The sequence below is a fragment of the Chanos chanos genome, chromosome 6 (assembly GCF_902362185.1).
Source record: "Chanos chanos chromosome 6, fChaCha1.1, whole genome shotgun sequence".
Lineage (NCBI taxonomy): Eukaryota > Metazoa > Chordata > Actinopteri > Gonorynchiformes > Chanidae > Chanos > Chanos chanos.
In genome coordinates, this window is record NC_044500.1 from 19,058,240 (window position 1) to 19,081,324 (window position 23,085).

General features: G+C 42.7%; 1 protein-coding gene across 2 annotated transcripts in view; it reads right to left on the minus strand.

Annotated features, from left to right (window-relative positions):
• The window catches only part of bcas3 (BCAS3 microtubule associated cell migration factor), a 200,008-nt gene that overhangs the window by 172,787 nt on the left and 4,136 nt on the right, over positions 1 to 23,085 (minus strand). For both annotated transcript variants that reach the window (XM_030776763.1, XM_030776762.1), the window contains exons 6-11: positions 17,069 to 17,150; positions 14,077 to 14,149; positions 4,497 to 4,604; positions 4,300 to 4,376; positions 1,800 to 1,876; positions 846 to 929 (exon numbers count right to left, since the gene is read on the minus strand). In XM_030776763.1, the coding sequence (XP_030632623.1) occupies positions 846 to 929; positions 1,800 to 1,876; positions 4,300 to 4,376; positions 4,497 to 4,604; positions 14,077 to 14,149; positions 17,069 to 17,150 (501 nt within the window). The remainder of the gene's footprint in view (positions 1 to 845; positions 930 to 1,799; positions 1,877 to 4,299; positions 4,377 to 4,496; positions 4,605 to 14,076; positions 14,150 to 17,068; positions 17,151 to 23,085) is intronic.

Consider the following 23,085-nt stretch of genomic DNA (forward strand, 5'->3'; position numbering starts at 1 on the left):
CTGTGTTCTGCAAGAATTCAATTTTGGAAGGGCGGGGGGGGGGGGGGGGGGGGGGGTCTCCTACTCCTCCCACCCCCCACCTCCTCCTTTATTCCCTCCTTTTGTCATTATTGGGTTACAGGGGCTTTGGATAGGAGATGGTCCTCCTGGCCCTGGACAGAGGCACTCAGAGCCACTCAGAGCAGGAAGGGGGAGGGTTGGGGGGCAGGGGACGGTGTGTCAGACGGGTACAGATTGTTATAAATGACGGCACTGGCTGCAGACGGCCCGACGTCGCTGCGCCCAGAGCTTTTTTAACCTTGTTTTCCCTCGCCTGTTAACCTTTTGCCGCGTTCTCCTTCTTTCTTTTCTTTTTTTTTTTTTTTTTGATGTATGTCACCATTAAGGCTAATGGCACTTCTCTCACGTAAGCTGTTAGGGCTCGTTAGGACGCGATCGCGGGGCAGCAGGGGGAGACGCAAACGGGGGCTTAATAAATCAATTAAGCTGCACTGTGAGGGGAAGTGGGGCAAGAGGAGGTGATATTGTGCGCAGCTCCAGAGCAGCGGCGACCTCGTACGAGAAGAGAAAAATGTTTCAGAGGGTAATAAAAGGAACGGAAAAACTGAAGATGTCTCTGAGGTTAAGCCTATTCTAAAGGATTTAAAGATCATTATTTGCTGAGTAAATACAAGGTTTTGTGAAAGAGACCACATGAAAAGAGATTTTGTTTTCCCTGACAAACACATGTGACATATTCCTCTTAGTGATGTGCGTATGGGTTCATGTTAAACTAAAGGACAAATGTGTGAGTGAGTGTGTGTATCTGTAGATGTGTGTGTGTGTGGAGGTGCTGGGGGACTCACTTTAGCAGCGCTGATCACAGTGGCTGTGTAAGACTGGGCGTTGTCTCCGCAGGCCCCACCGCGAGACTGATGACACCGGATCAGCTGCAGACACACATGGGACACACACACACACACACGTGCACACACACAAAGGGACAGCAAAAAAGCCAGGGTCATCATAACATCCAGAGGCTTTGAACAGTGAGTCTCTATTTGACAGAGCAACAGCTGGCACCACTCCTTAAATGGAGACCTTTTGACCTCTGGCAGGCAAAAGGTCACCATTATCAAGGCCTAGTTCACCTGCATTGTTCATTGTTTCCCTCACAGTTCTACTCAGACATTCAGAATTTCACGATCACTATAAATTAAGCACAACTCTAGTGGGTACATTTACGTACAGAGTTACAAAAATAACAAAACCGCACAAATGAAAGCACAGAACGACTTCCTCCGAGGTGCAGTGCATACGAACACTGTATTCCCCCAGCATAAAATAATACCTCATACACAAGTACACATACAGGACATTTTCTCAACACGTGTGTCTAATTTTAGTTTGCATTAAAATTCATATATGCTGAGGTTAGACTGGATATCAGGTGGTGAATTTGAGTGGAGCTGCTGGCCAGAATCCATAACCTTTTCCCCTGACTCGCCCATCTGTGCATTTCTCAAAGGTGCCTAATCTCAAACACGGCACCAAATAACCAAATTCCTCTAAATGTATTAGAATGAATCAAAAACACACTGTTTTGAAATTCTTCTTCCATCAGTTGGGTCAGGATTACCAGTTACAGATGTCACTTACTGTAATGAATGACGCACTCAACAAAGATTACGTAGCTCCAAATAAAAATATTCATACAAACGTAAGCGCATGATTTTCTCCGAAAATTCCACTCGAAACACCGGTGTGGCGGCCACATCTGGAGTTTGTTTGTTGTTCTGAAATGTGTCTACATTTCGTACCTTGTTCTCGGCGTAGGCAAGCCATCGTTCTCCCAGGGCTATGGGGTTGAGGTTAGGTCCAGGACAGGGGTAGCAGCCTGTAACACAACAATCAGCAGCACACTGAGTGGCTACAAGCAGGGGAACAAGGCGGGTGGCGTTGTCATGTCGGTTACTGGGAAAGAACGAAGGCTTTTCAAAGAAAGCCATACCTGAACTCAGAGCCATGATTTAAAATAAGTGCTTCTCATGAATTGAAATGTTGTGACTAGGGTACAAACACAGTCTTTTAAACTACACTTGATTTGAAATATAAACAGACTAGATTCCATGAACTTGAGAGGAAGGACAGAGAGAACTATGTGGGAAATAAAGTTATAATAATACAATTTAATATTTCTAAATAAACAAATGACGCTAGACAAACTCCAAAAATACGTCATAAAGAAGACAGTTATTGTTAGTGGCTAAATTTACACAGAAAGTATACACACGCACAGGACCCAATGACACATGAAGAAAACCCACACATGTTGACAGACAGTAAGGCAATGATGGATATTCCCATTCTGAATATTTACCAACACATAAAGAGAGAAAACAAGCACTGAACTCGTATGCTTGGGTAGTGAAACTCATAGATATACAGAAAAAATGTATGTCTTACATCAACTCCTCAAGTTTTAATAAAGTTCAGAATCATGACCTTGTCTTATACAAGCACTTCTTCACTGCTGATACATGTTCACAAGATCTCGGTGAACATAAATCTTCTGTACTGACAAGAATACAGTGTAGAGAGTGAAGCAGGCTACATCCCAAAGTGAAACAATGCATAATGTGAAATGTGTGATTCCAAGGCTGAGGGAGCCAACAGAGGGAGACAGCATGTGCCTCGCACATCCTGCAGGCAGGCCCAGCGAGAGATTTGTATTACTGTTGCTGACCTCAAATTCACTTTAAACTGATCCCAGAACAGCCAAACAGAGGGCCGAAACAACAAACAACTGTCGGCTGAGCAGCTTTGGTAAAACAACCAGTGAGCCGTTACTGAGCACCCAAAGGACCGCAGCTCCACACACACACACACATAAAACAGCCATGGAGAACATCCTCCCTCGTTCATATGATGTTTTCCTTCCATCACTTTGAAAACAAACACGTCTTCACAATGTTTTTACGAAGGGGGAAGTTTTACCAAAGCCCGTTAATGATGTAAAGGGTTATTGACTGCACTCATATCCTGTGGTGCAGACGTGGATGAGGAAGGCAGACAGACAACAAGCCCCATTAAAACAACACTAATGGCAATTTTCAACAGGCATTTGCTTAAGTACAAGAGCTAAGGCCTGGCTTCTTAATGTGACAGGGCAGGTAATACTTTTCTCCTCATAGATGCAAAAGAGCTGAGCATGATGCAAATGGGTGAACAGTGGCTCCAGCATCTGATGTGTTTCTTTTGGTCTGAGTTGTTTACAAGCAAACAAACAAACAAATAAGCAAACAAAGGTACTGTGTCACAACCACAATGGAGTGGGGAGGGGGGGGGGGGGTGTTGGGTCCTCAACAGTAGCTGCCAAACTCAATCTCCTGACAGGCATGTGAGTGACGTTAGTTGGTTCACGTCATATTTGTTTTAGCTATCCAAAATGCTAACATGCTGTTCAAATGAACGAAAGACCTCCAGAGCCAACTCCCACTGCTGTTCTTCGCCGAGAGACGAGGGGCAGGATGCACTGGATGGGAAGCCAGTTCTATTGTTCACACTGGGCTGATTCTGACTGAAATGATGCATCTGTTTGTTATTGTTTGGGCTTGGAGAAGTGAAGCATGGTAAACATACAGCCATTGTGGTGATGTAGAGTACTGACGCTCTATAAAACAAAAGCCAAGCCCATAAACGAACGCTCCCCGTAGCCATCCAAACCAGGCTTTGATACCGCATAGCTGAGCTGGATGAATGAATCGGGGGAGGGGAAGGGAGGGGGTGTTTCCGCTCGTGTAAGAGCACGCACTGGAGGCACTGAGGTACAGTGTGAGAAGGCCCCTGTGATGGTTTTAATCAATTCTGTCTGTGTGTGTGTGTGTCTGTGTGTATGAGTGTGCATGTTTGTGAGAGAGGGAGAGAGAGTGTGTGTGTGCGTGCGCACTTGTTTGTGAGAGTGTGTGTGTGTGTATGTTCATAAGAGAGAGAGAGTGTGTGTGTGTGTGTGTGTGTGTGTGTGTGTGCGCGCGCATGTTCGTGAGAGAGAGAGTGTGTGTGTGCGTGTGCGTGTGCGTGTGTACGCGTTTATTTGTGAGAGAGAGTCTGAGTGTGTGTGTGTGTGTGTGTGTGTGTGTGCGCGCGTGTGCACATGTTCACGAGAGAGAGAGTTTGTGTGTGTGTGTGGAAGGAGAGGTTTCAGTTGGAGCTGGGTTCCGAGATCACATGTGCAGAGGAAGCTTGTGAGTCCTGTGAGTTTTGAGATGAAAATAAAGGGGGCAGTTTGAGCAGAGGGGAGTCAGCTCTCCAAAAACTTACTTGTGACAAAAAATTTTTTCATAAAGGTGCAGCTGTCGAACGCGGCTATCTTTTCTTGAAGACTGACGACGAGGATCCTGAGGAAACAAGAGACATAAACATTCACATTATCACAAAAAACCAACTACAATATCACTACTAAGTCATAAGTAAAAGAATGATGAAGTGTGGAACGATTTCAGGACTATAATCAGTACCTTTTGTTGCAGTGTAGATCATAAATAGGAGTTTTAAACTGAATGGATTTGACCATCTCCCCCGTTCGCAGAGAGTACAGATCCACACAGCAATACGGAGGGCTTGTCCTGCAAGGCGCGCGCGCACACACACACACACACACACACACACACACACACACACACACACACATACACTAATTAGAAACAGTCTTAAATAGCTGCGAGAGAACATCAGATGACATCTTAAAACATTTCCCGCGGACAGAACATTTTTGCGACTACGTTAAACCAAGGCCGTGGCGTTCCCGAAAAAAAAAGCTCTTTTTATTGTTTCAGTGTGTCACCCAGAGGACAGATCCATCAGATTTCAGCCTCTGACAACTCTACACGAACAGCTTTGACAAGCACCACACGTATTTCTCCTCTCCTTCAATCAACAGGGACACAGAGTAACAAGAAATGGAGCCAATGGTTCCTGGCACAGGCCCACTCTGCCATAAATCCTCATCAAGAACCCCCCCCCCCCCCCCCCCCCCACCCCCCAAACAACCTGGTATGGCATTACTCTACCACATTACCCCACAATCTCCCGAAAGTCATACTGGAGCATCCTGCTCCTTTTATTGGCCAGGCTATTGCTCTTGTGGCACAAGAGTGAGTGAGTGTGTGTGTGTGCTCAATGTGTAGGCATTAAAGGACATACCCAAGTAAAGGCTGACAGAATAAACACAAGGTGCAAAAGCAAGGCGCAGAAAACCGGCGGAAGCGATACAGAAAAAAGGAAAAAAAAGAAAGAAAACCAAAAAAAAAAAAACGCTGCTCGCTGCCTGACAGCAGCTCGATGATCTGATTGAGCAGTTTCTGTAATGAGGAAAATCAATAGCAGTAGCTTCATTGACAAAACAATTGGCTTCGGATGTGACCACTAAGGATCCTGTTATGTCTGTCTCCTAATTGTACTGTCTGTCTGCCCCTTTATGAGGACGTTGATTGTATTGTGTAAAACTGAGCTGATGTATTGCATATCACTGATTGAAATACAATTTTTTTGCAATTACATGTGCGGTTTAGAACTGATGTTTCAGTACCAGCCAAACTCTGCAGAGACTAGATTCATTGTTAAACTCTGCAGAGACTAGATTCATTGCTAAGAAGAAAAAAGTATATAGAGTAACATAGCTATTGTAGTTGAAATCAACCGACAAGAGACCTTTCCACGTGAAAAAAAGCAGTAATGCATTCCATCATTACTAATACTTAAAAACCTTCTTATTTCTTACATGGAGAAAATAATCTGCTTCCTCAAAACTCTGGTCACAGTGGATGAAAACATGCTGTCTTTTTTTTTCTTTTTCTTTTTTTTCCAAAATACGTTCAGAACACTCATCAGGAAAACCGTTGAGACAGGTTAAATCAGTCACAGATTGTTTGGGAAAGAGGGATCTGAACTTTTCTGTGGAGAGTGTTAAGAGCACAACAATGATGAAAAGGAAAACACAGCCAGCGCTTTGTTTTTTTTTTTATCTGTGACTGAAACAACATTTTGTTGGCTCGCATTTAGATAATACCGAGGTCAGCAACACATGAGTGAGAATAAACGGCCTTTCAACTCACTGTGTGCAATGGGGGTTACACACTGACATTTCTGTCAATTTAAAACTGTCTGGAGACATGTGAGGCTGAACTTGCCTCACTCAGGAACCAGTGTGCAAATGAATGTCTGAGAAAGACAGTGTGTATTCTGCCAATTCAGCCATTGGGTACTTCACTGGCTCTCACCGGCCTTGCGTGTTTAAAAAGAAAAAAAAAGGGAAAAAAACAACAAAAAAAAACGTACTGTCTGGGACACGGGGTTATTCCGTGCAGAGTCCACTTAATTCCATTCTCTCCCTACACACATGCTCAAACCCAATGAGAGATTTTGGCTGTCAAATATCTCTCCTCTGCGAGCTAAAATAGCGCGGGATTACAGCGTGCGTGGAAACGCCACAATCTGGAAAAGTGCAGCCGCTGGGCCCGCGGAAACGTCTCTGCGTCGCCCAATATCCAGCTCGCTCCCACATCACACGAGAGCACGCGAGCACGAATGGAAACGCGGCCGCCAGTCTGTCGGATGGACAAACCGGTTTTTGGCCGGGCTGCTCTGCAGCCTTGGCGCTGGGGAGAGAGTCCTCAGATCACACAGCTCCACAGCAGCCAGGCTTGGACAGCGAGAGAGAAAAGAGAAATAAAACACAGGGACTCTGTGTGTGTGTGTGTGTGTGTGTGTTTTGGGGTGAATGCATTTCACTCTCGGTCTCTTTGGTAAGTCACAAGAGTGACAGCGGAAATCTGCAGCCTGCGTTACGATTTTTCTTGGCAGGCTTTCCAAACTCTACAGGTCACTTGATCTCACAGCACAAGAAAAGGGAGACAGGGAGTCATCTCCAAAGCCATTATTATCAGAGCAAAATAAATAAATAAATAAATAAAAACAAGAACACTTTGCATTCAGGCAGTGAGATTAATAGACACATTTAACTTCTCAAACTTGTCCCGGGGCCACTATTCATTGATTTCGGCATTATTGGGCAAAGATCAATCAAATTTAAAGCTTTTTAGAGCCAATTTGACACAAATGATATGCTTCGGGATTGATCAATGGGACAATGATAGCCTCCAAAACAGAAACCGTCATAAGAAGTCACTTCAATTGTTTGCGTTTTCTGTATTTCTAACAAATGACCTGGTTCTAATGGAAGCAATGCACAGCCATCCGTAATACAATTTCCTCACTCTGAGAATCTAAGAAGCCTGGCTGAAAGCGACAGTAAATTTCCATTATCAGTCAGAACGCTGTTATGGCGCAGGTTAAGGTGACATCAAACGCTGTTTTCAATGCCCTATTACAGGACTCCCATAACCTTGTTTTATCTAGATATCAGATTCATTTTTCCAGAAAAAAAAGAAAAAAGCCAAAAAAACAGCCTTTGGTGAGTCTCTGCTGATTGCAAGTTTATAAAATTATCACCAAAAGGCACCAGTTTGTCTCATTTATGAAAAATGTATTGCTCGATTAATCTTGCTGTGCATGCAGGAGTGACGCCTGACAAGAAATCATTGCTGAACCTCAAAAACAATCGTGCTGGGAACTCTGGAGTGGCTTTTCTGGTTTGATTCCCAATCGCTTGTGAGGTCCTGGAAAACGTAAAACTCAATGCATCAAAAAGGAACTACAGTTACAGACTGGACACCGAAATGAAAGACGTGCTGAAAGACTTGCTGAAGGGGGGGGTGGGCGGGGGGAAGCCTTTTTCAGTGGCCTTATCCCTTAAAGACATGGACTGCGAGAATAACTGAGAGCAACGGTGACAGGGTCAGGACTGGAGGTTCTGGAACCTTCTCCTGAACTTCCCGACTCCTAAAACATGACATTACTCAATACCAGTCGCGAAGCTAATTACTGGCCACGGTCTTATTAATCCTGCCACAGCTAAGACCTGCAAAATCCATGATCCATCTGAGACGCAGGCCTTCCAAACAGGCATGTTCTACACTTTCCTCATCCGACAGGACAAGACGGAGGGAAAACTCTTCGACAGAACAGCTATGATTTTTTTTTACAACTGAGGTTTGCTCTTAACTTTAGCTGCACATCGCTTTACAATGGTTATTATGTGCATTATAGTAGACTTCTGCCATATGATCACTTTGTGTGTGTTTTCTCAATGTTGCTGACATCTGTTATTTCAACTCAGAACTGCGAGAGCCTGCAGCTCTCCAATGGCTCCAATTTTTATGAAGAATGGGGTTTTAATCCCAAAATTTTATTAACCTTAGCAGAACGGATAGGAGAGTTAAAAAAAAAAAAAAGAAAAAAAAAAAAAGAAAATCCTTTACACGCTTCATGCGGTCTATGAAACTAAGAGGAAGCCTGAAAATAAATGAAAGTACCAGAAAATAAATTCATTTACAAGGGAAAGGGGCATCATCACGCTGGTCCTGTGACTATTTTATGAGCTTACCAAATACAGACAGACAATTACATGCTCTGGGAATGCAAAGCAAATACTGCCTAACCCAAAAATACCATCTGTCTTTCCAGGAGACCCACAATTCAATATAATCAACAGACTCAAAGAGGAAAAAGCTCAGAGAGCTAAGATTATATATTTAGTATTCTGGCTACATGTCATTTGTAATACACTTGTGAAAACAAAAATGGACTAACTTTGAAAAAAATTTCTACTACACACTGTGAAACAAATTTTTTTAGCTAAGGTCAGATAAATAAACTACGTCTGGACAACTGTTTTTTTTTTTCTCCTTGCTTTGATCAGATACTGAAAACATGTGTTCTCCTTCAAAGGTGCCAGAGTAAAATAAGAGTATAGGAATACTGAAACGGTCGTCTCTGGATTAAGACAAGTCCCCCCTGCTGGTGCTACACTGCTTTAACACAGTTATTTACAGAGCAAAGAAATGCAAATTATAAAGGCAAAAATAAAAACACACGGATGAAAACAATCACTCCATTGTTGTTGACAATGAGTGAGCTGGTTGAGTGATGACTGAGAAACGGAGAGTAAATTAAAAAAAAAATGACTTTAAAAAATACAATATCACAATTTTTGGACTTCTCTCTCTTTCTGTCTCTCTCTCTTCTCACTCGAGAGTCAAGCTCTTCAACACACAACAAACGCTGGCCACATCACAGGCTTCTTGAGGCCTGAGGGGGGGGCCTTTGATTCCAGCATGCCGCTGGCATTAGCGGGAAAGTAATTAGGGTAAAAAGTTCAACCGCAGCTCCGTGTCTCAGCTCTGCCAGAAAACCGTTTCCTCCCTCTGTCACCACACAGACTCTGCTCATGCAGGCCTCTTGCCGTCACATGCATATTGGAAACACATTGGCTGGTTGCTGCGGGGCCTCTGATGCTCTTCTGGGTGTTTACGGTGTTTGATTAAGCGCCGTGGAGCAGAGCTAGGGGGCTCGCGTCAAGGGTTCGGGAACCAGAACCAGAATCGCGAACAGAACGGCAAACCTCGTCTGGGTGGGGGGGGTGTTCTGTTTCCCACCCATCCTCAACTTCACACTTACTGACTGACGGCGGATCATAAAACATGAATATTTATGCTCAGCCCAACATGTGTGCGACGTACGGCCGCCAAATGTCTGCCGAGCCCCTTTCTTTTTTACGTCTGAAATTAATACGGAAATTTCATAGTGCATGCAAAACACGAGGAGAGAGGGAGGGAGGGAGTTTTTATTGAAACTTTAACACAGAAAAAAAGATGCTTTTTGACTTTGATGAACAAAATAATGATCCCAAGTTTATGCTGTTGTATACTGAAAATATGTCGAATTTACAGAAGATTAACAGAGAAGGTTTGTTTAAAGCCTGCTTTGTGATCAGACGCTACCAATGACAAAAAGAAAAAAAGAAAGAAAAAACACACAGAGCAGATAACAGTAGCTGGAACAATACTGGCCTCATTACTTAAATAGCTGAAATATGTTTGAGCAATTAAGCAGATAGATGAAGAGAAGAACGCTCATGGAAAAACGCTTTAGGATGAGAAGCTTTAAAAAAGAAAAAGACAAAAAAAAACACGGAAAACTTCAAAGGCTTCAAGTTTTCCGCTCCTCAAAGACCTTGAGTTATGTGGCTATCCCATCTGGACGAAAAGCTCACGATGCAATGCTTCATCTGAGCAGAAACAAACACCTGGCTTCAAGTTTCCAGATAACTTCAGCTACAGGGGATCCATCACAGGGGAATACACACAACAGTATTTCTCAGCAGGATTCTGAGAAAGACGGGTGTACCTGTCATATGTGCATCAATTAATCATAATACCTTACAGAGACATACTTGGAAAATAGGAACGTCCAAAATCGGGACCGGTGAATGACATAATGTAACTGGGGAAACGCGTAACTCAGAAAAGGGAGGGGTCGGGATGTCAATCATCAAGTGTCAGGGGTGGGGGTACTATACATCCGAAGTGTGTCCATATAAGCAGTTCTGTGTTCATTTACTTTCTAATTCTTGTATTTCAAAAAGAAAACAAACCTACAGCACAAAATATTTAGAGAAGAGAAAGATCGGATTTGTGTGTGAAAATAAACACAGAGAGTTGAGCAGCTAAGGCATCCTCCACGACCAGAGGGTGGGCCAAAAAAAAAGGGGAGGATGTTTGTATCAAAAAACTGACCGGTCTGATTCCTCAAAACATTAAAAACTTAGGAAATTAATTCCAAACTTGTCAAATGTGAGGCTTATAACAAAAGAGTAGACAGAAACCAGTTTCATATCATCTCTTTGAGATTGCTTTTCTGTCCCAGGAACGTGCAGATAGGCCAGACTTGCATTGTATGTGTTCTTTCCAATTTAACTGTCATACTGAAAAACAAAAGCAGTGGGGGGAAAAAAAAACAGTAAAAACCTTATTTTTAAAAAAAAAAAAAAAAAAAAAAAAAGCATTTTTTCATACTTTCTGTACCATGCACTTATCCTCTTCATAATTAATTACATTTCATTAATGCCATCTTCACCACCCATTAATGCCATCTTCACCACCACCACCACCACCACCATTACCACCACCGTCAAGTCGGGCTGCAGCTTGGGCTGATCTGAGTTCTTCGCATCACTGAGTGTGAAATTTACAATATCCATCCACGGCCTTATCTGCAGCTACAAATGGAAGTGCAATAAACTCAGTGGTTTGCCCACAGTCATGCCCCTAGGCCTGGGGACCTGACATGGGTGCAGGGTTTTTCCTTTGTTGTTGTTGTTGGGTTTTTTTTTGTTGTTGTTGTTGTATTTTTTTTTTTTTTGGTCATGAGCCCAGTGATTCTGAGTGTGATAGCGGGAGAAGGAGTGTGTGTCACGAGGCTTTAAAAGCGTTGCTTTCCAATCCGCTTAATCTGGTGTCTCTCTGATACAAACGTTCAGAGATTTACCATTTAATACACTTTAGGAAGAGGGATACCTCACATCTAAGGTTTTAAAACCATCATGAAAATGCAATGAAAAGCACATCTTAATATCACAATAGGCTTTTGTTAAGTCTCTTAAAAAAAAAAAAAAAAAAGATAATACATGCCAAAACGGGACGTTTTTTTTCACTTCCCAACCAATTGTGTAATTAATAAGAGGTATTAGGCGCAGGCAGGATTTTTCACGGATTCGGATTTGGAGTGAGAACGCTTGCGGGCCATCCCAACAGCTCTCTTTATCCCCGGGGACAACACGTGGCTTGGTGTGTGCTGGCCGTGCTCAGATCTGTCTGAACATCAGGTGAAAAGTGTCGTTTTTTTCCTTGTTGGGTACTGCACGAGAACCTGGCCCCACCTCGGTTCTGCAGTCAGGGAACCAAATAACTGTAACGACCCAGGACGTCGCGGCCGGCGGGCTGAGAGGAGCGCTCAGAGCACGGGCCGAACGCGCGTGTGCCTCAGGCCCCGGGACACGGCCAGCAGCAGCGGTGATCTCCACAATGAAAGAGGTCTGCATTTGTGGAAAATGAAAGACCATGCCCACATCCTCTTTATGTAGATTCCAGAGTTTGAGAGCAGAGTGGAAAGAGGGAAGGAGGAGAAGGGGAGGGGAGGGCATCAGGTTTTTTTTTTTTTTGCTCAACAACTTAATTTCTCCACATCCCTAAGAACAAAAGCAGACTTCTTGAGCACTGAACTTTTCCCCTGCCAGCATGTTCTCTGTGACGCCCACAAACAGTTAAAAAGCCTCCATTCAGCCCTGTTCATTTGCATTCATTCAGAGAGATGACGCATGTCCACAATGGGACCATTTTCAATGCCTTTGCTCAAATTAAAACAAGAAAAGTATCACAACACGAGGGTGGAAGATAATTAAAAAAATACTTATTAGATACAAATGGAGAACAACCAGAGAATGAGTAAATCAGGTTTTTTTTTTTTCTGCTAATTTGCAAACCCCTGTTTGCATTAGTGCATAGCTTGAATGTTGTATGACAGCATATGCACTTTGCTGTCAAGGAAATCAATGAATCCATACATTGTTAGGACTTAAGGCATAATCCTTTCCGTTGATAAAATTATGTTGAGTGTGTTTAGCCAGCTAAAAGAACCAGCACACATGATTTTTTTCCCCTTTTCTGGTTTTCCTTTAATTTGCAAATCTTGTAATCTAAGCCTAAAGCTGACTGAACTGACTTCTAAACCAGCACAGCCGTATTGGCCAAGACTACAATCTGTTTTCCATTTAAGTGTCAAGGCAACGTTCGCTCTGGTGGTTGACAAAAGCTGTTATTTCCAAATGATTATACACTAAAAACTGAAGACTCCAATAATGTTATGAACTATTTCAGCGGCAAGAAAAAAAAAAAAAGAAAAAATATGAACTCCGCAGGGTTGATCTATCAAAAAAAAAAAAAATTCTATACTATTTACAAAACACTTCCATTGGAACGGCCCAGATGCCTCAGTCTCCTCACTGGGGTTATGGGTATGGATGTCAGCATGAGACATGTTTTCAGCATTAACTGAAACAAGGCAGCAGTAAAAAGGCACACAGCTGAAGGCGTCGAGTCAGAGGCGGACTGGACGTATTCGCGTGAAGAGCGCAGTCAGCTCGGTCCCGTCAGGACGGTGGGCTCCATCAAAACCGTGCAGGAGACAGATTCCTTTATTCTACTTCCCGCAGAGGAAATATCAGTTTAAGGGCCGCCGCCACGGAAAAGTGGAAGTGTCTGATCAGCGAGTGAAACACATATCGAGAGTTTTGAGCGCTGAATGTCTACTTGTCCTCTGTCTTCTAAAGTGAAGCACACCTTAAATGTGTTAGCCAGACAGCTGACTGGGCTTGGCCATCTCACAGCATACCTCTCCCTGGTTCCATCAGCCAAAGTTAAAAACCTTTGATACAGCTTATTTTGTGGAGCAAATTATAGGTTTCCTAATGTCCTTAAGATTTATATCTCATCATGTCTACCTGTCAAACAGAGTGATGGCTACAGTTCTGGCTCTCTCTCTGCATTTAAAGAGAGAAAGAGCTGGGCAAAACGTGATAAAACGGAGACCGACGGAATGTTCCGTTAGCACGTGGAGTTTGCCTTAGGTAAGACCCATTTCTGAATGTCTCCTCGTGTTCTAAACGCAGAGGGGCTTACTCAACCCGATGATCGACATGAATTACTCGCATGGAATATTCAGTTGCTTTTTGTTTTTTCTTTTAACTAATGACTTCACTCTGCACGCAAAAAACCAAAGATACACTATTTACAAAGACAACATAATCTGTAACACCACATAGTTGATAAACACTCATGTCATCCCTTCATTTTACGATTTGATGTTTCATATTTACAAGGGGGGGCGGGGGTATAAAGTAATGAAAATGGTCAATTACCTGCTACCCCTCAGTCTGCATTTCTTATACAGTAAAAACCATTCTATGATGTGAAATTAGCTGTTCACGGATGTTCTGAATGTGTGTGTGTGACTGCAGCTTGAATGGAAGAGAAAAAGCCCTGCTGAGGTGACCAGATCAGCTGCGATGATGTGACACATGTAAGGACCCTAGTCCCAGCTGACAAAGGAAATGATGTCACGGCCGTTTCCTCATTTACTCACCCCGAAGAACCCGTGCTCTTACACACGCCTAGAAGGGGCCTCTTCTCAGCGAAGCTGTCCGTCTTTAAGGGACCTGCATCCGGAAAAAGGGACAAAGAGGATATGAGGATACTTTTAACCGCTGATCTGCACAAAGGGGAACATTCATTAACATAATGCATGTGTGAGGCCTGTTGTCAAAGCCAGAGCCACCCACTCACCCACTCACTCCATGTTTAAGAAAAAAAGAAAAAAGAAAAGAAAAAATCAGCTACCGCAACAGGAAGCGTGTTGATTGCATTACAACAGATGCTCTGTAATCAAATTATGGTTTTGCAAAATTTCCGTACAAATTAAAAAAAAAAAAAAAAAAAAGGCAAGCACTTCTTTTCCTGTCAACTTACAGTCTCATCCTCTCTGACCGCAAAAATAATGCCAACTTCACATGGAGACTTATGGTGGATCAAATGAAATTAAAATACCAGCGTGCGAGACATTAAGTTGGAGACGGAGAACAGAAATGCCACGCTGTTCGATGTGTGGAATCACAAGCCGCCTTTCCCCACAGACTGATGGAGAGAGAGAGAGAGAGAGAGAGAGAGAGAGAGAGAGAGAGAGAGCCTTCAAAGCCTCTGCACCGGGCTTTTCCTCTGACTGTGTTTCATTTAGGGGAAATTACACCATGGTAAAAAGGCCCTCAGGCATGTTTTTGGGTGGAGAAAACATGTCGCATTTAAGTTTACAGATCCCATATTTACCCTAATTTTTCCTGATTTTAAAGAGATGGAGGGGGTGAGGGGGAAACATGTCCAACTCGGTCCGGATTGAACAAGATGTTAGGATTTTCCAAGGCTGTAATTTAGGACAGCCAGGCTAGGCCGCTAATCAGCTACAGGAACACAGAGGTCCTGTGGCGTGGCGTGAGAGTGTTAATGCACCATTCTCGAACCCCCAACACTTTAAAGGCTTCACTCTTCTGTCCTTACTTCTCTGTCATCCTCACATTGGGACTGGTCACGATATCCAATCATAATATAAATACAAAGGCCTCCAGAGAAGATAACAGCTGCCTTCTATTTGAGTCATTAAAAAAAAAACAAAAAAAAACAAAACAACAACCACAACATACCTATGCTTCTGTTAGTATTTGACTGCGGCTTGTAAAATAACTCTGGATTTGACATGGGTTGTTTTCCTTTGAATTTACTTCTAAAATTATTTTAAAAAATAAATACAAAAGTGTTTATGCTTCATTTTCTTAACTTATTGGGAGTAACACGTTTGCTGATTGTTTTCATCGAATGGAGGGTTTGTACAGACAGAAGACATTCACATGCATGTCACATACAATCAACTTCAGATCAATCAGGAAACTGGAAGAAAGTTTAATGGGGGGGTGGGGGTGGGTGTAAGGATACAATGATTATACACGATCAGTCAATCATTTGTCTGTCGTCATTTCGGAAAAGAATTATGCAAACTCCAAAGACATAAGAGGATGTGTCAAAATTCCCAAGGAGAAAAGGAAAAATATAGTTTGCTCCCTACGGGAGGAAGAAAGAAAACGGAACTTCGTCCTTTATTCTAGGAAAGACCTTGGCTTATTAAAATCAACACCTATTTTCAGGACTTTCCAAAATCCGCCCACCCAGGGCTCTCAGCTGAAACAAACACTCTTTTCAAAGCCCGTCACAGTACAACACTGTTCGCACCGCACAGATTGCGATCGGTTCTCCCCCCTTCCCCCCCCCAGCCCAACTAGTACAATTCATTTGATTTTTTGCATTCTCCTCATGTGCTGGTTATCTCCTGCTTCTCATTACCACTGTGTGCTTTTATCCACTTCCAGCCATGTTTCAATGCTGTCATTGTGCATTGTTGAAATCTGCCAAAAAGACCACAACACGAAACTCCAGACAAATGTCAAACACTGAGATGCGGAACACAGGAATACCTGCAGTGACAGCACTTTCAAATACTGCAGCTCTGGAAACAAACAAAAACCTCACGCTCACGGCCCAGAATAAAAGCGTTTAACTATCGGGTATTTATCGCGAGCCTGACCGAAAAAGAGGGGGTCCTCTCCCTCTCTCGACGGAGGGAGACGGAGTAGAGCCAGCGTTTACCGCGATTCGACTCCGCCGCGTCAAACTAACCGCAGTGCAAAGGGCTCCTTCTCATCTACACTAGACTGAGATTTCACTTCCGTCCCACCCATATCTGTTCTGCGGTCTTAAGTCGACTGGAACCTCGGAGTTAGCTCTCTCTCGCTCTCTGCAGGGCCCTGTTTCCTTTTCCTTCCTTTAACAAATAAGAGGACCGCAACCATCCACTGGCCGACGAACAGGCTATGATGAAAGAGGAGGAAAAGTCGCCGAGGTTTTGGGGCTCTTCTGCCAGGGCTCTGGTGAAAACCGAGGAAGCCAGCTGACAGCCGGCCAACACTAATCTTCAAGGCCTGATCTTAATATTAGGATGGGAAGACCAGCAGGGCTCTGGCAAAGGCCTCCGAGCTATTAAGAAACACAGGCTAGTCTTTAATTTCAACTTGATATACTGAAGAGGCTTTGAGTAAAAAAAAGGAAAAAAACAGCAGAAATACACAGGACTTCATAAATCTTGCTGCATCTAACTGGAGTCCAAAGCAGTCCACAACTACCAAAAAACCAGACTGAACTTTCTACAGCTTTTCATGATGGATAAAGCAGCATTGTCATATCTGACACTGTTTCTGAAAAAAAAATGGTTATACATCTGACCAGTAGACATGATCTAGCTCAGCTGAGATCTGCCTTAGAGTCAAGAAGTATTATGTCAGTTACCAATCAACCTCAAAAATATCTTGGACAGTGGTCTGACTCCTCCCATCTCAGATTAATGAGAAACCCTGTGTTTCTGATGTTAGCTCAGTTCCTGAAGAGGGGGGAGAAGATACAGGCAGATTGTGGGGGACATGGTTTATGGTAAAGGGTGTGTTGTTAAGTACTTAACCTGTAAAGAAAAACATACTCACTTATATGAGGAGCCGGCAAAATCCGGGCGGCTCGTACTGGTCCGTGGCGAACTGAGAACAGCTCGTGTGCCTCCCCACTCAACTGCAAACACACACACACACACACACACACACACACACACACACACACACACACACACACACACAGAAACACAGCATCGTCAGCAGACACACAAGCACAAACTTCAGAGAAAGCATTGTAAATGCAGACATTTAACACAATGATAACAGACAACTGTGAGTTACATCTGTCTTAATTAAAAATGTGAGGAACGGAATGGTTACTGTACAATAGATGCGAGGCACTCAGCTGTCCAAAGCTTTCACAACGCTGCTCAGTGCAGTTGCACATTCTTTTACACTATATTCTAAACATGGAGCAGAGCCAGTGGGAGAAACTCTCTCTTCATGGTGGTTACACAGTGTTCAGTCTCTCAGCCAAAACAGGACCGTTACAAAGTGTGGGAATTTTTCAAAAAGGTAGAGAATGGTACAATCAGCTGCAAGAGACAGTCATTTCCCTACAGACTATAAAGTGCATTTGGGTTGGGTTGAGCAACCAATGTTTGCATTGCCACAATGCCAACCTGATTTCACTCTAGTTACAAATTACGATAAAACATTGTTGAAATTGTGTGGCTGTGTAGCCTGGCCTTCTGCTAGTCTAATGACTGTATCATGAGCATCTTTTCTCCTGTATTTACAGTTATTTTTAATCAATGCAAGTGCACCTAATCCGCCCATAGCACCATGTTGCCAACGGCGACAGTCAGTGCAATATACATTCTCATTTATTCATATCAATAATGATAGTATCACTGTCATTGGATTTAGTGCTGCGGCAAAGAAGAGCCATTGGAATGAAAACCAACCGACGGAAAACTTCAACACTGCAGCCTTTACGTTAAAAAAAAGATACGTCCTTCTAATGATTACTGTCTCTGCTTCCATTTTTCATAGTGTGGAAAGTTTATAGAATCAAGTTTGAATTGTCAGTTTGGCCAGTTTTTGTGCAATCCTTAAACTGCAACCCAAATATACATACATACATATATATATATATATATATATATATATATATATATATATATATATATATATATATATATATATATATAGCAAAAGCTCCAAAAAGGAAAATATTACTAATTTCTTTGGTTACGTTTTTGGAGCTTATTTAATGACTTTTTGTCTATGTCTATGTAAAGATAAACATTAATATCATTAACTATAGGGAGTACAGCTATGCCACTGTGGTCAGGAAAGAAATGAGACATACATTAACCCACACAGCAAGCCAACACTGACTGTCAGACCTCACACACAAAAGCTAAACACACACCTGTGCATGCACTGGTATTCATTCAGCAGTATGACACATGAATTCTGATGGGCAAGACATGCCTATCACTACCTGACAATCTTTAATGAATAACAAGTACGGGCTACTGTATAAATCACGTATTTACTGACATATGATAGATAGCAGAGCAACTTGTATCGTCAAAAAAGAAAAAATCTTTTTGGGCCGGGGGTTCTGAGGTACACTTACAATCTTTAAAAAAAAAAATCTGATAACTTTATTAATGAAGCATATTTGTTAGAACAAATCAACTGATGATTCTGTGTAGGCTACAGGCCCAAAATGCCCTGACATCTATATCTAAAGGTTACATGTACTGAGCACTAAGAGTGAAGGATGATTCTTAATAACTCTTACATGTTTATGATAAAACACCTGAAGCTTTATTAGTAGTAGTAGTAGTAGTAGTAATAGTAGTAGTAGTAGTAGTAGTAGTAGTAAGTCTTCAGGCCTAAATTCTCTGTGATCTTACACTGTAAAAATAACTGTTGGCTGCAGTCTGAGGGGTAAGCGAGAGGCCAGACATGTCAGGACAAGGCAAATGAGGAATCGCCATTAAATCGGAGATGGTGGACGGCAAAGTGGACCCATGGGAGAGGGACGGGAAGACCTGTGACTTCCAATTCATATCACCAGATCCAATTAGCCCAGAAATGATCCTCCATGTTTCTGAAGTCAGGACACTGTCCCGTCATGTAACACAAGCGCTTTCTCCCTCACTGCGAAAAGTTGAAATCCGGAAAACATTACGAGTTTCCTCATTGCCAGGGAATGAATGAGGTGATGGATTTGGTGGGAACCAGGGGCATTTAAATGAGAGTTTCATTTGAACTGTTTGTTTGGAAATCAAACCAAGCATTACTTTGTCTATGGTGGTTCTGGAGAAGTGTTCCTTTACGGACTTAAAAAAAAAAAACTTGTTGCACCGACCAACAGAACAGGCTGCAGAGAAGAATGTGACATATGTCACTTATTGTTATGTGAAAAAGTTAACTAAATAATTCAGCGCTGGTAGTGATTTCCCGATTGCAGGGAAAACACTTTGTTTTTAACCAACAGCTGTTGATGGTGAAAGCTGCACCTTAAACATCCTTCGACATTTGCAGAGCTTTCCGGAGGAGAATATGGACATCAACAGACATCAAACCCGAACTCTGGTTACAGCTTCATGCTTTGTGGATATTTTTTCTATCTCCTACGGAGAAGCATGTTTACACTATTAAGCCACTGCTCACAGTTGAGGCAAACATGCAGTATATTCAGTTCCCCACTGATCCTAAGGCTACAGAGACTCTTGTAATCATGCAGGCTAATGATTAGTGTTAGTGATAAATTTGGTGCAGTTGGAGGCAAAAAAAAAAAAACGTAGTCATGGGAAGTCAAAGGAACAATACTCATAAGAACAAAGGCAGATCTGTTCACACTGTTAGACAAATAATGTATTCCAACTGGGAGGAAAAAGAAAGGCGAGTCAAGGGGGGGGGGGGGGGGGGGGGGGCTGGTGCAGCTAACAGCCAAACCACAAAACAAAAGCCACTAAGAACTGAATGAAACACCAGTTAAAAGGGACATGGTGTGCACAACTGGCCTTACTTTGACGAGCAGGTCTAACGTTTCACGCCTGACAATGCAGGCGGCTTTGGCAGCCATAGAGAAAAAGTCAGATAACCAGTGCAGTCAGAGCTGGAGATGGACCATAGGGTCACTGCTATAAGTCACACATAACTGACGCTGCTTTGCGTCTAGCAGTGCTTTAGTCTAGAAGCCTTTGTTTTAGAGGGTAAGCCCTCTCTGTAGTGTGTGTGTGTGTGTGTGTGTGTGTGTGTGTGTGTGTGTGGGGGTGGGTGTGTGTAACAAAAATTACAGAGAATGTGCATTATCACATTACTGGACATAATCCATGTGTTTTAAGCAGATAAGCACGCCCGAGGATGATCGCTCTTTTTGCTCAATTAGTAGCCTTTTCAGAGTGATGGATCAGAGCTGTGTTTTAATAAAAGTGCTCCGCACAGACTTTCCGGTCACAGAGTGGGAGATTAACAGTACAGACCACGCCAGGTTTACAGAGAGAGAGACAGAGAGAGAGAGAGAGAGAGAGAGAGAGAGAGAGAGGGAGAAAGGGAGAGAGGGAAAGAAGACAGTAAAACAAAATCCCTCCTGCTAGCAAATGGGGGCAGAGGAATAATGGAATTTGCCGGATTGCGAGGTTTACATTAATGCGACTGTCATTTTGCATTACTAGACTGTTCATCTTTAGCCTTCCAAAGCTTTGTGTACCATCCATCAACAACCTGTCTGCTGTCACATTACCATTTATCACAGCAATATGCAAAATTGCTTCTTGACTTCTCTTTTTTGTTTTGGTATATATATTTATTTATTTTTTGCCTTTTTTTTTTTTTGCCCTCATTGCGTTTCATTATCATTCATATCAAATCTAGGACGGATGTTGGACCGATTGTGGTACGGAGACAGTTGTGTTAATCTCTGACCTTTTGCCCCGATGAGGGGAAAAACAAAACACACACACTCACACACGCCCACAGAAACTGACGGGAAAAACCATGATTGATTCATGGAAGGTCATGACCATCCTGAGAGTCGTTAACTGAACACGCATCCAGAAATCTCAAGTCTTGCACTGATGTCAAAACAGAAGTCAGTGTCAGCTGTGTAACATGGTGGGGATATGTAGTGTTACAGTTACAAAGGATGGGTGGGAGTGATCATAAAATTACTTTTAAGGAGGCATGTATTCTAGCTATTGCTGTCTGCCCAACATGACATGGTATAAGTGTTGATAATTACAGTGAAGCACAAGCTATAGATGTCTTAATCTGTCAGATTAACTCCTACAGTGAGAAATGCAGCTCTAACAGCAGTGCCAGTCACTTGAATAGCTCTTCTGTAATTACAGCATAAATACAATAAATCCTCAATACAAAGGCTTAATGCGTCATGATTTTAGTGTTTCCAGCCAAAGGGCCTTCAGTCTGAATTGAGGAATAGCACCAGCACTAACACCTCACATCACAGCACGTCTCTCTCTCTGTCTCTCTCCCTGACGCACGCGCACACACACACCACACGCGGCTTTTCATTCCAACATCGAATCAATTAGCCCTGTCCGATCTGCCTGCCATCTTCCGCCAGCAAAGCAACACTTCCCTGGCCAAATATACCTCCCCGAGATGATGTTAATACACACAAAATACAGCACGAGGAGACGGAGAAACACACTGGGGTCTGCCTGACAGGACGGCTCGTCCTCATCCATTCAACACCATTACAGAGAGTGTCGCCGTAGCAACTGTCACAAACACTTCACAGTCACTCAGAGCCAGAAACTGCGCTGCTTTCAACACTTATTTAAGGCAAGGGAAAAACACACTCTGGCCGTAGGAGTCCGTGAAAAAAAGAAAGAGAGAGAGAGAGAGAGAAAAGAGAAAAGGACTGGGGCAAAAGTGTGTGTTGGTGTTTGTGAAAGAGAGCCAGACAGCAAGACAGAGAGAGAGAGAGAGAGAGAGAGAGAGAACAAAAAGAAAAATGATATGTATCACTGAATAATGATTCTAACACTGTAAGCAATGAACAGTGTACAGTGACAAAAGTTTCATGTTTTCTCCAGACGGATGAAGAGTGCAGTCAAGTCAGATAACTGCATTTGACATCTTCCATCTATCTCTTAGTGGTGTACACATTACACCATACTTGACTGAGGTATCAACGCTACAGACTATTAAGACAATACAAATTCTTTTCCAAAAATATTAAAGTCTGAAAATATGAGGGAAACAGCAAAAATAAGTAAAGTATCTAGCCCCTCCCACACACACACATATGCACGCACATGCATACACACACACAAAATACCCATGTTGACAAAACAGAATCTTACACCTGACTGAGGAGAGCCACATTTAATATATCTATAATCTACCATGGTGTGCAGAGTGTTATTGTCTTTACTTTTTATGCTCATCTATCTCACTTTGACAGATTATCATTATGGTAACAAAGCAAAGCGTTCACATGCTTTACCACTGCACATGATCTGGTAACCCCTTCACTATCAAATCCATCTTCCTGGTCACGCTGTGGGTCATGCCTTTGTCTAGAGCGACATCAAGTGGCAAAGGTGAGGTACTACAAGGTCCTCTCAGGAAAAGAGGTCAAAACAAAACAACTACTCTGTTACCTGTGTGCATGCAGCAGTACATACCATATCAGTAGTATTTCTTGCATTGTTTAGAATGTGATTTCTGCCTTCTCACTCAAAAGTTAAAGAAAACAGTATCGGAAAAGACAGAGCCAAAGTTATCCATCTCAGAATAAATGACTTTAGTTACTTTCACGGTCCCTCTCTCTCTCTCTCTCTCTCCCTCTCTCTCTCTCTATGTCACAAATTTCTTTCAATAACACTGAAATTTTTAGCTCTTGCTTTTTTTTTTTTTAGCGCGGACTCCTGATTAATACTTTGTGTCCTAGTTAATTTCCACTTCACGACGGCGCAGTGGTTAGCACTGTTGCCTCACAGCAAGAAGGCTCTGGGTTCAAATCCTGACTATCCCAGGTCCTTTCTGTTTGCATGTTTGCCCCGCTTTTAGCTCACTGTGTGTGTCTGTGTGTGTGTGCTCATGGGTGTTAGGATGGG